Source organism: Hyla sarda, chromosome 7 (assembly GCF_029499605.1).
Source record: "Hyla sarda isolate aHylSar1 chromosome 7, aHylSar1.hap1, whole genome shotgun sequence".
NCBI lineage: Eukaryota > Metazoa > Chordata > Amphibia > Anura > Hylidae > Hyla > Hyla sarda.
This window is the reverse complement of record NC_079195.1, coordinates 131,223,723-131,239,233: the sequence shown is the minus strand read 5'-3', so window position 1 is coordinate 131,239,233 and position 15,511 is coordinate 131,223,723. Positions and strand designations below refer to the sequence as shown.

The window sequence follows — 15,511 nt, the reverse complement described above, 5'->3', positions numbered from 1 at the left end:
GCCTGATGAAAAAACCTGAGTGTTTTGAAACGCATTGCGTGTACTTTAAATAAAGTATCTTACCTGATATTTTGGATTTGTCCCAATTTGATGACAGCGCGATCGATTCCAGCTTCCGTTTCCTACTCCTTCTTCTCTGCAGAAGTTTTAATAGGCATCCAGACCCCCACAAATCAAAACTTCTGACATGTAACTAAGATCCCCTTAACAATCCTGGGACCTTCAATCTGCTTTATACTGCAGAGAACATGGCCGAAGAAATAATGCAGTACATAATGCTAAATTAATTCAATTGGCTATGTCCTTCAGAGAGAACATCAGTGGTCTACAATTTGTGAACCTCCAGATGTTGCAAAACTACAACTCCCAGCATAATGCCCCTAGTTTTTCATCTGGAGGCCCACAGTTTGGAAACTACTGTTCTACATGATTCCAAATCTATGACATCACTATGTGTAAGTGCCAGCTTCCATGGTTATCATTCCTGTAATGTGACTTTATTCCTGTGTTAATACCCGTGTACTGTGTCATTATGGCTGTACTGATGGATCATAGGTTTGTCAGCTGTGTACATGTATTGTGACATTACTGTGTTTATTATCCCTATATTGGGTTTATTATCTTTCCATAATCTGATTCTCTCCACCTATGATTGTAAAAAAATGATTCCTATAGAGTGGCATAACTGTGTGCATTTTCAGTGGTGTATATGTATATAAAGTGCAAAGGTTACAAAAGAAGAAATCATACTATATGACCATTTTTACATACTTACATGCAAGAAGGTGTCCATTCTGATACCAAGAACCGACATGTGCCATGTAAACAGAAATGGGTGTATGCATCTGGACATTCAGCAAATAAATTCTCAGATGCATTTGCCACATACGAAGCTGTAAAATTTGGAAATATCTTTACAAATGGAAATGCAATACAATTAAGTGCAATAGTCTAGAAATAAAATAAAACTCATTGTACTGTTAAATGTATAGGGGAAGGTTCCCCTTCCCCTGCTAGCCCAGTCGCGGATGCACCCCCTCAACCACAGTCATTACATCTCTGTTGTAAAGCAACTTTGTCCCATTTACTTAAATGGACACTGTCAGATGCAAACGTTTTCTATGTTGCTACTGATGAAAATTAAAGACCTTTTGTAATAAAACTTTAGAATATTTAATAAAGATAACAGCTCCTGAAAATCCCACCACTAGTGGTCCCCAGGCAAAGCCTTGATTTTATAAGACATGATTTCTATAAAAAGGAAATACTATTTTCTTATGAAGTATATTAGAAAGGTTAAAGGGGTATTCAATTGGTGCCAGAAAGTTTAAAACAGATTTGTAAATTACTTCTATTTAAAAATCTTAATCCTTCCAGTACTTATCAGCTGCTGTATACTACAGAGAAAGTTCTTTTCTTTTTGTATTTCTTTTCTGTCTGACCACAGTGCTCTCTGCTGACACCTCTTTCCATGTCAGGAACTGTCCAGAGCAGGACAGGTTTGCTATGGGGATTTGCTTCTAGTCTGGAAAGTTCCTGACATGGACAGAGGTGTCAGCAGAGAGCCCTGTGGCCAGAAAAGAACTTCCTGTGGAGCATACCACAGCTGATATGTACTGGAAGGATTTTTAAGTAGAATAGAATGTTTTCCACTGGAGTACCCCTTTAACGTTTTACCAAGATGCACGACATATAAAAAGTTTTTGAATCTGACAGTGCCCATTTAAGTTTAATAATTCATAGTAAAGGAGCTAATATTTGCTTATCAGTCTTCCATTACAGCTACTTACCATAGACTGTGCGAGTCAGATAGTAGATAGCTTTACTTAAAGGGGTACTCCGCTGCTCAGCGTTTGGAACAAACTATTCCGAACGCTGGAGTCGGAACCCCTTTAAAGGGAATCTGGCAACTAGTTCACTTACACTAAACCCAAAACACAGGGTTATAGTGCGGATGAACCTGATCTTAGTTATTTACTAAGATCCGTGGTCCGGTTCCAGAGTTATAGGCCCATTTCTAAAATGTAAATTTTCCTCTGTGCACAATAGAGGAGGGAGCGGGCTAGCCAAGCTTCCCTGCCTCCATCCTTTCTGTCGTCCGAATTCCCTACTACCTCATAAATATGCATCTTCCCTTTACTCGCACGTCCTCATGATGTGAGGTCTATTCCCACATGAGAGATGCCCCGCTGCCTCGTGGTGTGAGTTGGGTGTAGCGAGGCAGCGGTTCCTGCGCTTATTTAGCAGAACGTGGTGCTCATGTGGGAAGACAGTCTCACATCGTGAGAACGTGAGAGTGTAGATATTGATTGAGGGTATGTTCACAGGTACAGGATCTGATGCATATTTTTGGCTACCCATTGAAGTTAATGGGTAGCAAAATCAGCTGCACAAAACATGCAGCACAAATATGCAGCAGTTTGAATGTACCCTAAAGGAATCCTCACGTAAAAATTCTGAAGCGGAATTTATGCTTTTTTCCCACAAAATTTTTGTGCAATTTGTGCAAAATTAACGCGGATATCTGCACAGATTTTCCGCGCGGAATATATGAGGAAACTGATTTTTTTTTTTTTTGCTGGACTACAACCACCAATTGGAATTTCCCTTTTTCTTTTTTTTCGTGCTGATATTCCACGTGAATTCTGTGCGAATTTCACGCTAATTCCGTGTGGAAACGTTTTCAAGTGGAAACATTTTACCATTGACTTCAATGGACTTCTGCTCCATGTTCTTTCTTCTAGCAGAACGGAATTCAGCGAGCGTAATTTACGCAGTGTGAACAGTGCAGAGTAAAATACATTGAAGTCAACGGCAAAGCAGATGTTAATTATTCCTAAGTGGAGAATTCAAGAGGAATTACTCGAGTAAATTCCTCATGAATTACTCAGCGTGAATGCACCCAAAGGGTACGTTCCCACCTAGCGTATACGCAGCTTATTTCACGCTGCGCAAAATCTGGAGGCGGGGCCATGTGTCGCATGACTGTGATGCGTGGCTCCACCTCCAAAACTCACTTCACACATAGGGCTGCCGCCGGAAAGCCTTGTGTGTATGGTGAGCGAGGGATACGCAGCGTATTTCCCACTGCTGCTGCAGGTTTTGCGCAGCGTGAAATACGCTGTGTATACGCCAGGTGGGAACGTACCCTAAGACATTTTTTTTTTTAACTGTATTGTATTTATTTCAAGCTAAATAGATACTCTACCTGCAATAGCTAAAATGACCCCTATGAGCATGTTTGATGGGTCCTTTAGATAGAGCCACAGGTCTGCATGGAAAGTCTAACCTAAATGATAAGCAGAATGAACATAAAAAGATATTCTGGTTTCAGCAAATAAAGATTATTCCTTGCATAACAACATGGTATGGAGTTGTATAGCAACATTGTATCAATTCTTCAAATATAGTGGTGAAGTGGTGGTTACAGAACAGGTATCACACATGTATGGTAACCACATTACCTAGACCAGTGGTTCCCAACCAATGTGCCCCCAGCTGTTGCGAAACTACAACTCCCAGCATGCCCGGACAGCCTTTGGCTGTCCGGGCATGCTGGAAGTTGTAATTTTGCAACAGCTGGAGGCACCCTGATTGGAAAACACTAACCTAGACACATACTAATACTCTGGAAGTAAAAAAGGAGAGATCCCACTCAACAACAACAACAAGCAGGGATTAGGGAGATTATAAAATCATTTGCTGAAAGTGTGGACTAGATTAAATACTTAAAGGGGTACTCCGGTGGAAAACGTTTTTATTTTATTTTATTTTTATTTTTTTAATCAACTGGTGCCAGAAAGTTAAACAGATTTGTAAATTACTTCTATTAAAAAAATCTTAATCCTTCTAGTACTTATTAGCTGCTGAATACTACAGAGGAAATAATTTTCTTTTTGGAACACAGAGCTCCAAAAAGAATCACGAGCACAGTGCTCTCTGCTGACATCTCTGTCCATTTTAGGAACTGTCCAGAGCAGCATATGTTTGCTATGGGGATTTTCTCCTACTCTGGACAGTTCTTAAAATGGAAATGTCAGCAGAGAGCACTGTGGTCATGATGTCAGCAGAGAGCTCTGTGTTCCAAAAAGAAAAGAATTTCCTCGGTAGTATTCAGCAGCTAATAAGTATTGGAAGGATTAAGATTTTTTTTAACAGAAGTCATTTACAAACATAATGGCCCACATTTATCAAACTGTATGAGAGAAAAAATGGAGCAATTTTCCCATAGCAACCAATCACAGCTCAGCTAACAAGCTCTGGTAAAGTGAAAGCTGAGCTGTGATTGGCTGCTGTGGGAAAATCATTCCAGCTTTTCTCTCACACGGTTTTCATAAATCTGGGCCAATGTATTAATGGATTATTATAGCTGCCTATTTCCAAGTACAAATATTTTGTGACAGGAGAAAAATAGTGCATGTACCGTTTTTTTCTCCCGTCACAAATAACGTCCGTTATTAATAACGGGCTATGACGGGTTAAAACGGATAATGTAAAAATCCCATAGACTTTAATGGGATGTTGTAACGGCCGTTTTTAAGGGTTTTCATAATGCAACATTATAACGGCTCTTTAAAACGAAAGAACTTTATAGCGTGAAAGGAGCCTAATATGCATAAACCTTCTATACTTTCTAAGGGGCAGACAGAGGGGGTTTGGGTGGGGTGGGAGGGGGCAAAACTTCAAAAAGTATTTATAAATGAGATTCAAATAGAGTGGATCAATTTATACTGCTAGACTCTACATTTCCCCATAGAAGCAGTAAGCGACAATCCCTATAAGGCTATGTTCACACGACACAGTTTTTCCGCCAGATTCCGCTCGGAATTGTTTCCAATGGGATTCTGCTGCACTGCCCACATGGCGGAAACTCTGCGGCAGAAACATCTGCTACTGAAATTCGGATTCTAGCCTCCACATAAAGAATTACCACGTCAATTCTTTTTGAGGAATCCATTTTGTATCACTGTCTATGGAGAAGGGGCATTTCAGAGTGGTCCTAGCATTGGCATGCTCTGCTGGTGCCCGCTGTCTGCAAAAAATTTCCGCATAAAGAAAGGTCCTGTTCTAAATTTACGTGGAATTCGGACGCAAAATGCCATCAAGCACTGGATGACCCAATAGTAAAAGGAGGTAAATCTATTCTGTTTGCACCCTGCATTTCAGCGCTAAAAATTACCATATTTTTTGCCCTATAGGACGCACCGGCATATAAGACACACCCAATTTTAAAGGTGCAAAATCTAGAAAAAAAAAGATTTTGAACCCAACAGTGATCTTCAACCTGCGGACCTCCAAATGTTGCTGGGAGTTGTAGTTTTGCAACATCTGGAGGTCCGCAGGTTGAGACCACTGGTATAGGAGGTAATACTCATGTGTCCCCGCCGCTCCGGACCCGTCACTGCTGCCCTGGATGTCGCTCCCTCGCTGTCGCCGCGTCCCCGTGGTGTCCCCGGCGCTCCGGACGTCTTCTTCCCCGGGATCCACACTCTCTGTCGCCGTCATCACGTCGCTACGCACGCCGCTCCTATTGGATGACGGGACGGCGTGCGTGACGACGTGATGATGTCGAAGGAGAGCGCCGCCATGCAGGGGATCCCGGCACGGAGCAGACAACGAGGAGGCAGGTAAGGTCCCTCCCGGTGTCCTGTAAGCTGTTCGGGACGCCGCGGTTTTACCGCGGCGGTCCCGAACAGCCTGACTGAGCAGCAGGGTTAGTGTCACTTTCCCTTCAGACGCGGCTTTCAGCTTTGATCGCCGCATCTGAAGGGTTAATACAGGGCATCACCGTGATAGGTGATGTCCTGTATTAGCCGCGGGTCCCGGCCGTTGATGGCCGCAGGGACCGATCCGATAGGTGTGTATTCGCCGTATAAGACGCACCAACTTTTCCCCCCCAGTTTTGGGGAAGAAAAAGTGTGTCTTATATGGTGAAAAATACGGTAGGTGTCCAGGCAACTCATCTTAGATCAAGAAATAAAAAATAAACCAACAACATGGAACATAACGTCCTTATCAATTCTTAAGTCTTCATAATTATAGCTTTGTCTATTGCATGATGAAGCAATGGGAGGTGCTAAGTAAACACCTTGAGAAACCTGTTTAGTAGAGTGATCAGGCAGTAGATGTGGATTCCCTTTCAGGAACACAAACCATTAATGTTTTCGGATGCAATTGACTGTAACCTGCTGAGATCTTAATGGTTTATTTCATGCACATAACGTTTAGGATTATTCTTTATATTTGTTACTAAATGGGATATCCCAGGGCCAGGTCATCAACCTAAGATTTATTTCAAAGCTCATGTCTTCATAGGATGACTTCCTTATATTAACATAATCCCATGTTTTATGGAAGCAAAGGACACATCAAAGAGTGTAATAGATGGCAGGGGCGAGCCCCCCATCACAGCGGGCACTGTTCATTAACCCCTTAAGGACCAAGGGCGTACAGATACGCCCTTGGCCCTGCTCTCCTGATATAACGCGGGGTTACACAGTAACCCCGCATCATATCACGGCGGGCCCGGCGTCATAGTGAAGCCGGGACCCGCCTCTAATAGCGTGCAGCGCCGATCGCGGCGCCGCGCGCTATTAACCCTTTAGCCGCGCGCTCAAGGCTGAGCCGCGCGGTTGAAAGTGAAAGTGGCCGGCTAGCTCAGTCGGGCTGTTCGGGATAGCCGCGGCTAATCGCGGCATCCCGAACAGCTGACAGGACAGCGGGAGGGCCCCTACCTGCCTCCTCGCTTTCCAATCGCCGAATGACTGCTCAGTGCCTGAGATCCAGGCCTGAGCAGTCAAGCGGCAGAATCGTTGATCACTGGTTTCCTATGAGAAACCAGTGATCAATGATGAAGATCAGTGTGTGCAGTGTTATAGGTCCCTATGGGACCTATAACACTGCAAAAAAAAGTGAAAAAAAAAGTGAATAAAGATCATTTAACTCCTCCCCTATTAAAAGTTTGAATCACCCCCCTTTTCCATTAAAAAAAATAAAAAACACAGTGTAAATAAAAATAAAAATAAACATATATGGTATCACCGCGTGCGGAAATGTCCGAATTATAAAAATATATAATTAATTAAACCGCTCGGTCAATGGCGTGAGCGCAAAAAAAATTCCAAACTCCAAAATAGTGCATTTTTGGTCACTTTTTATATCATTTAAAAATGAATAAAAAGCGGTCAATAAGTCCTATCAATGCAAAAATGGAACCGTTAAAAGCTTCAGATCACGGCGCGAAAAATGAGCCCTCATACCGCCCCATACACGGAAAAATAGAAAAGTTATAGGGGTCAGAAGATGACAATTTTAAACGTATTAATTTTCCTGCATGTAGTTATGATTTTTTCCAGAAGTCCGACAAAATCAAATCTATATAAGTAGGGTATCATTTTAATCGTATGGACCTACAGAATAAAGGTAAGGTGTCATTTTTACCGAAAAATGTACTACGTAGAAACGGAAGCCCCCAAAAGTTACAAAACGGCGGTGTTTTTTCAATTTTGTTGCACAATGATTTTTTTTTCTGTTTCACCGTAGATTTTTGGGCAAAATGACTGAAATCATTACAAAGTAGAATTGGTGGCGCAAAAAATTAGCCATCATATGGATTTTTAGGTGCAAAATTGAAAGAGTTATGATTTTTTAAAGGCAAGGAGCAAAAAACGAAAATGCAAAAACGGTTAAGGATGTGGGCAGAATGGATCATTGCTGAATTATATATTCACACATTGCTTCCTTCTGATCTCAGTGGCATATTAGGAATATAATTTAGTGTAGTGCTCAATAGATCCACTATATATATATATATATATATATATATATATATATATATATATATTAGTGTTGCTCGCGAATATTCGCAATACGAATTTTATTCGCGAATATCGCATATTCGCGAATATTCGCGAATATAGCACTATATATTCGTAAGTACGAATATTCGTGTTTTTTTTTTTTTTTTTTTTCACAGTACACATCACAGTGATCATCCCTTTCTGCTTCCAGCTTGTGTGGTGTAAAGAAGGCTCTAATACTACTGTGTGAGACCGGCGCGCGAATTTTCGCATATGCGAAAATTTGCATATGCTAATTTCCGCATATGCGAATTTTCAGCTGTGTTAATTTTTATATATGCAAATTTTCGCATGCGCGAATTTTCGCGTATGCAAGAATAAAACGAATATTCCGAATATGTGAATATTCGCGAATATATGACGAATATATATATATATATATATAGACGTCCATATATTCGCGAATATTCGCGAATTCGAATATGGCCTATGCCGCTCAACACTAATATATATATACACATACATATACAGTGGACCCTCAAGTTACAATATTAATTGGTTCCAGGACGACCATTGTATGTTGAGACCAGAACTCTATGGAAACCTGGTAATTGGTTCTGAAGCCACCAAAAGGTCATCCAAAAATAGGAAAAAGTGAGGATTAAAGAAAAATAAGTAGATAACTAATACAGATAAAGCAAGATCGTACATATAAAAGTAAGAAAGATCTGCTGGGAGCTGTAAATCACTGTCTATGTCAGTGTTTCCTGACCAGGGTGCCGCCGGCTGTTGCAAAACTACAACTCCCAGCATGCCCGGACAGCCGAAGGCTGTCCGGGCATGCTGGGAGTTGTAGTTTTGCAACAGCTGGAGGCACCCTGGTTGGGAAACGCTGGTCTATGTAGAGGACAGGAGCTTCTTCAGGGTCCTGTACAGTAAACACAGTGTCCTAAAAAAGTAACATGGAGCCGCCCTCACCTGATGTCCAAAGGAGCAGCTAACCCTGGCACAGGTAAGGAGTAGTACAGAACATGTAATACCTCCCTGTACTGTAGGGGGCGCTACCAGACAGCCAGTCAGTGCATGCGCTTCAGTAATTCAGTAATACTGAATGTCCATTCTGATTGGTCGGTTCTTCCAGCCATTGACATGTTTCACAGATCTGGACTGTCTGTACATTGTATGTTGAGTCTGGTTTCAAGTTACCATGGTCCAGAAAAGACCATTGTATGTTGAAACTATTGTATGTTGAGGCCATTGTAAGTTGAGGGATTACTGTATATATATATATATATATATATATATATATATATATATATATAATTTAATCAAGGTTCACACCTGCATCTAAATAGACCAATCAATGAGTCAATCAATAAAATTCTGGACGCGTGACAGGAGCCCTACAGACCCCATTAGTAGGGCACAGTTTGTGATGCAATATATTCTGCTCCAATGACAGGGGATAATAGAGATAGTTCATCCGTGGGGGTCTATCCTCTGGGACCCCGACCAATCACAAGAACAGGTAGAATATTTCCCCCCTGAAATGGAGCGCACCACTCATGCATGGCCAGTCATTTTGTAAGGGGCTTATGGACAATGAATTGCGATGGCCGTTTATGTGCGTTCCATCCAGTTATTCCAGGGGGACATTTTTACCTGTTTCCATGATTGGTGGGGGTCTATCCTCTGGGACATCCACTGATCATAAGATCAGGAAGAATACTGTTTTTTTTTCACAGTACACATCACAGTGATCATCCTTCCCCGCTTCCAACGTGTGGTGTAAACAAGGCTCCAATACTAGTTACTGTGTCAGACTGGCGGCCGCCCGAAAATTGGCATATGCGCATATTGTTCCCTCTCTTCTTTTAGCTCTTTTATCACGCATGCAAATGTTATGGTGAATGCACATGCGCATGCAAATTTTGAGGCGCATAGTAAAAAAAAGGACGCCAATATTGTGAATATGCAAATTTTGCGAATATATGACGAATATTCCTCCATATATTAGCGAAATATCGCAAATTCAAATATGGCTTATGCTGCTCAACACTACAATCTCCAATCCTATAGATACGTTTTAATTGTGGGATAACCCCTTGAATGGCAAGCCTGCATGGTCCTATAGTGATACATATTTGTCATTCAGGAATCTGGGAGAGCCGGATGACATGCTCAGTGGAATGTGATCCAGCTTTCCTATAGACAAATGTCTATGATAAATCTATGTAAATCAGTTACTTGTGGACTGATCCCTGACCGATCACCAGGCACAGATATGACCGCTCATATAACACACACAGCAGGCCTGCACTTCCGTCCCTCCGACGCTAGATGTCGCCACAATCAGCAGCCGTTATGCGCCGTTGCTATGCGAGATGGCGTCGTTTCTAAGCGTGAGACAAGGACAGGCGGCGGCCGCACACACGCCACTTCCGGCCGGGGAGATGGAGGAGTGGTGAGGGAGGCTGGAGGAGTGGTGAGGGAGGCAGGAGGAGCTGGAGGAGCCGGCTGGCAATGAGCAGCAGAGCTTTAAATCAGGGAAGGAGAGCGGCCCGGAGATAGGCGACCTCTGCCCTCCTGTCACCAGTCCCGACTGACGCCGCGACATGGACTTACAGGTGAGGAGGCTTTCCTGCAAGTTCTACTGTTGTTAAAAGCCTTGGGGCATGCTGGGAGTTGTAGTTTTACTCTATTTGGGAAGCTTGGGCTCAAACAGTAGATTTATATGAGTGCCAGGTTATTGAGGTCATGCAGATACTTGGGCTTGCTGGGAGTTGTAGTTCCTGAGGGAAGCTGGGAAGTTTATATTAGTGCAGTAATCCTGGATGAGCTCAGGCTCCATTGTAGTGTCAGCTGTGGAGGGTGAGGGGCGCTCTAGATGAATAATAAACTCTGGGTTATTATTAGCTTTGTCTCTGTTACTTTCTATCGAAGTGATAAATGAAACATCAATAACTTTCTCTGCTCCGATCTTACATAAGAAGGAAAAGTAATGAGGGCATAGGATAATGCAGTGTTTCCCAACCAGTGTGCCTCCAGCTGTTGCAAAACTACAACTCCCAGCATGCTTGGAGGTGTAGTTGTCCAACAGCTGGAGGCACATTGGTTGGGAAACTCTGCTTTAGCCTATGTGCTCATTACTTTTCCACCTTATATAAGATCTGTACTGCTGATGTATATACCACAAGCATAAGGGGAAACCATAATGGGACCATAGCCTTAAATATGAGGGAAGATGACTGAAGAGCTGGAGCCAAGGAGAACATGTCCTGACAACAACACGTCTATCCTGGACTGTTCCCTGCAGGATATGTGGTAATACGTGGCAGCAGCTCGGGTAACCAGGCACCCCTGCCCTACATGGTGGCACTAATCCTTCTCAGCTTCCCCTCTTGGGGCATAAAGAAAGGGGCACCTGGATGACTTCTTTCAATGTAATAGGGCAAATACCTGGTCTGATCTTATAGGACAGTCGTCTGCAACCTGCGGACCTCCAGATGTTGCAAAACTACAACTCCCAGCATGCCCGGACAGCCAATGGCTGTCCGGGCATGCTGGGAGTTGTAGTTTTGCAACATCTGGAGGTCCACAGGTTGAAGACGACTGTTATAGGAGGACACCTTTTAAAGGGGTTATCCAGGAAAACATTTTTATTTTTTATTTATTTTTTTTAAGATATCAACTGGCTCCAGAAAGTTAAACTGATTTGTAAATTACTTCCATTAAAAAAATCTTAATCCTTCCAGTATTTATGAACTGCTGAAGTTGAGTTCTTCTTTTCTGTCTAAGTGCTCTCTGATGATCCAGGACCTTTTGGGGACAAACGGTGGATAACTGGCCGCATAAGCTACTATAGAGACCCTGGCAGTGACATACTGTTTTTTTTTGTATATAATTTCTTTTCATTTGGAGTACAGAACATCTGTGTCTCCATATAAGAGATTGCTTTTCTGATACTCGTTATCTAACATATAACGCTGACTTATAGTCCCCTGATGAAGTGGGAGGAACAAAGTTATTTACCAGTTCCCCCCCCCCCATGGAAACACGTTGGGACAAGGGACTCTAACCAATATCTGAATGGAGTTTTTCCGTTTCTAAAGTATCAGTCACGATATGGTGGCATGTTGACAATTACTGTTTGTTACAGTCTTGACTGTGATGCTAGGTCGATATACGAGCACCATATGCTAATTTGTAGCTCTTAAGTGTTGATTTGCTTGTCTTTTTGCTTGGTTGCACTATTTGAGCACTATAATTTGATAAGTCTAACATATTTTAGCGATTAACTATTAAAAGTTATATTTTAATAAGGCACCTCAGTCCTATATAGGGACCACTTTCTTTACTTTTTCTTCCCAAAACAGCACCACATTTGTCCTCAGGTTGTGTGTGGTATTACAGTTAAATTCACTTAAGTAGATGCTTCTGTTTTTAATAATCCTAAATAACCCCTTTAAGGCCTCATTCACATTGCCGTTCGCATCCAACGAAACTTTGAATAGCGGAGCCCCACGGTAATGTGAACGAGGCCTAAGGGAAATAAACAATACACCAGACGCAGCCTCCTGTCTCTGCTTCACATTCTATTTAGTGGATTCACTGTAGATCAGTGCTTCCCAACCAGGGTGCTTCCAGCTGTTGCAAATCTACAACCCCCAGCATGCCTGGACAGCCAGGCATGCTGGGAGTTGTAGTTGTACAACAGCTGGTAGCACCCTGGTTGGAATACACTGCTGTAGATGGTAGCCATTAACCAAAACGGCTTTAAAGGAGAACTACGGGATTGAAAAATGTATCCCCTATCTTAAGGATTGGGGATAAGTTTCAGATCGCGGGGGGTCCAACCTCTGGGGGCCCCCACGATCTCCCGTACGGGGCCCCGGCTCTCTGGTTAGAGAGGGCATGTTCACCGCACGAAGCAGCGGCCGACAAGCCCCCTCCATACACTGCTATGGGAGAGCCTGAAATTGCTGAAGGCAGCGCTTTGGCTCTCCCATAGCAATAAATGGAGGGCGCGTGTCAGCTGCCGCCTCGTGCGGTGGTCAACACGCCCTCTCTAACCAGAGAGCCGGGGCCCCAGCGGTCGGACCCCCCACGATCTGAAACTTATCCCCTATCCTTAGGATAGGGGATAACATGTTCAATCCCGTAGTTGTCCTTTAATGTTATAGCCAGTATTAGATATGGTTATCATTCATAACCAACTAGTACAGATGGTTTATACTACTATTGGCCCTGCGCTCCTGGTTCCCGCTGTACTCGGTGGCCGGACAGGTTTTTCCAGCACACATCTGGTCTTGTGAGTTGTTTTGCTGTGGGATTAGTTTTTCCCGTGTCACACTTATGATGTGTCGGCGCAGAATGCTGTATATGTGATCTCATTGCATTACGGTAGAAGCATTGTAATGCACGTAGTAATTTATCCTCTACACAAGCACTAGTCCTGCTGCTTAGTAAGAAGTATAAGATCAGATCCACCTGCACACCTAGTCAATGGGCCTGGTATAGCAAGACGCTCACAGAAGTCTTGTCCATAGCTTCCATTATCTAAGGCTGGGTTCACACCACGTTTTTGCAATACAGTTTGCAAAAAACGGATTCCCCAAAACCTGACTAAACTGTATCAAAACGTGTGTAAAATTTTTTATCTGTATACGGTTTAAAACCGTATACGGTTTGAAAAATGATGTCCGGTTGCATCCGTTTTTTAAGAAAAAAAAACGTATACGTTTTTAACTTTTCACTCCATTATGAATAAAGTTTTACTTGTTTGTTTGAAATTCCAAGAAAAAAACGGAGCAAAGCCAAAAATCGTATGGTGAAAACCTGATGCAACTGTACGCACATATGGTTCTGTACGGTTCCCATTGACTCCCATGCTAAAAAAAAATAACGTATACAGTTTAATACAGTTTTTCACCTGGACCAAAAACCGTGGTAGGCCATGGTTTTGTGTCCGGAAAAAAAAAGTAAAAAAAACGTATGGTTTGTAAAAGGGAGACAACTGTATACATTATGGTGCATACGGTTTTGAATGGGAAGTCTATGGGCACGGTTTTCTGTATGGTTGCAAAATATATATATATATATATATATATATATATATATTTTTTTTTTTATGAAACCGAATGCCAAAACCGTATTGTAAAATCGTGGTGTGAACCCACCCTTAGTGCGGTTTTGGATATAGAAGCGGAGATCTAGGTCTATAAGTGCGAGTCCTTATGTAAAGGTGGCCGGGGGATGTTTATTGTTTATAGAATTGCTCATTGCTCTGATGTCACTGATCTGGCATGAAGATATACATACTTACCGTGTTTTATACCCAGTGAATCATCCTGTACAATAAATAAATTCCAGCCATGCACATGAGATGTTCCACTGTCCACCAGACAAGCCTAGATCAGATCCCAGCGCATTTGATGTTTGGCCATAGGAACATAAAATGTGTCGGCAGATAAGAGCCATTTGGCCCATCTAGTCTGCACGATATCTGACCCGAAGTGTATCCGGTGTATGGCCAGCTGAGGTTTGTCTTTATATCTGGAAGTATATATGCCTTAGGGCAATATATATAGGTTCTCCTCATTAAAGGGGTATTCCAGGCAAAACCTTTTTTTTTCTCTCAACTGCCTCCGGAAAAACAGATTTGTAAATTACCATATTTTTCGCCCTATAGGACGCACCGGCATATAAGACGCACCCAATTTTAAAGGTGCAAAATCTAGAAAAAAAAGATTCTGAACCCAACAGTAATCTTCAACCTGCGGACCTCCAGATGTTGCAAAACTACAACTCCCAGCATGCCTGGACAGCCGACGGCTGTCCGGGCATGCTGGGAGTTGTAGTTTTGCAACATCTGGAGGTCCGCAGGTTGAAGACCTCTGGATAGGAGGTAATACTCACGTGTCCCCGCCGCTCCGGACCCGTCACCGTTGCCTTGGATGTCGCTCCATCGCTGTCACCGCGTCCCCGGGGTTTCCCCGCGACGCTCCGGACGTCTTCTTCCCCGGGATCCACGCTCTCCGTCGCCGTCATCACGTCGCTACGCACGCTGCTCCTATTGGATGATGGGACGGCGTGCGTGACGACGTGATGATGTCGAAGGAGAGCGGCGGCCATGCAGGGGATCCCGGCACGGAGCAGACACCGAGGAGGCAGGTAAGGTCCCTCCCGGTGTCCTGTAAGCTGTTCGGGACGCCGCGATTTCACCGCAGCGGTCCCGAACAGCCCGACTGAGCAGCCGGGTTAGTGTCACTTTCCCTTCAGACGCAGCGGTCAGCTTTGATCGCCGCGTCTGAAGGGTTAATACAGGGCATCACCGCGTTCGGTGATGTCCTGTATTAGCCGCGGGTCCCGGCCGTTGATGGCCGCAGGGACCGTCGCGATAGGTGTGTATGCGCCGTATAAGACACACCAACTTTTTCCTCCAGTTTTGGGGAAGAAAAAGTGCGTCTTATATGGCGAAAGATACAGTACTTCTATTAAAAAATCTTAATCCTTCCAATAGTTATTAGCTTCTGAAGTTTTCTGTGTAACTGCTCAATGATGATGTCACGTCCCGGGAGCTGTGCATGATGGGAGAATATCCCCATAGGAACTGCACAGCTCCCAGGACGTGAGTCATCAGAAAGCAGTTAGACAGAAAACAACAACTCAACTTCAGAAGCTAATAACTATTGGAAAGATTAAGATTTTTT

At 43.2% G+C, this 15,511-nt stretch overlaps 2 protein-coding genes across 6 annotated transcripts in view; one reads left to right on the top strand and one right to left on the bottom strand.

The window, feature by feature from the left end:
• LOC130282483 (probetacellulin-like) overlaps positions 1–10,214 on the bottom strand; it is a 50,492-nt gene extending 40,278 nt beyond the window's left edge. For 2 of the 5 annotated variants that reach the window (XR_008846410.1, XM_056530756.1), the window contains exons 1-3: positions 10,047–10,202; positions 3,209–3,289; positions 776–893 (exon numbers count right to left, since the gene is read on the bottom strand). Coding sequence is in view for 4 of the 5 variants with exons in the window: in XM_056530756.1 (XP_056386731.1) it covers positions 776–893; positions 3,209–3,239 (149 nt within the window). In the remaining variant the exon portion in view is untranslated. Of the gene's footprint in view, positions 1–775; positions 894–3,208; positions 3,290–10,046 lie in introns of all 5 variants that reach the window. The other 3 variants (XM_056530754.1, XM_056530753.1, XM_056530755.1) reach the window with 3 other exon arrangements.
• Positions 10,215–10,273: 59 nt separating this feature from the next.
• SGPL1 (sphingosine-1-phosphate lyase 1) overlaps positions 10,274–15,511 on the top strand; it is a 59,258-nt gene continuing 54,020 nt past the window's right edge. The window contains exon 1 of the mRNA XM_056530746.1: positions 10,274–10,426. Within this exon, the coding sequence (XP_056386721.1) occupies positions 10,415–10,426 (12 nt within the window). The 5' untranslated portion in view covers positions 10,274–10,414. The remainder of the gene's footprint in view (positions 10,427–15,511) is intronic.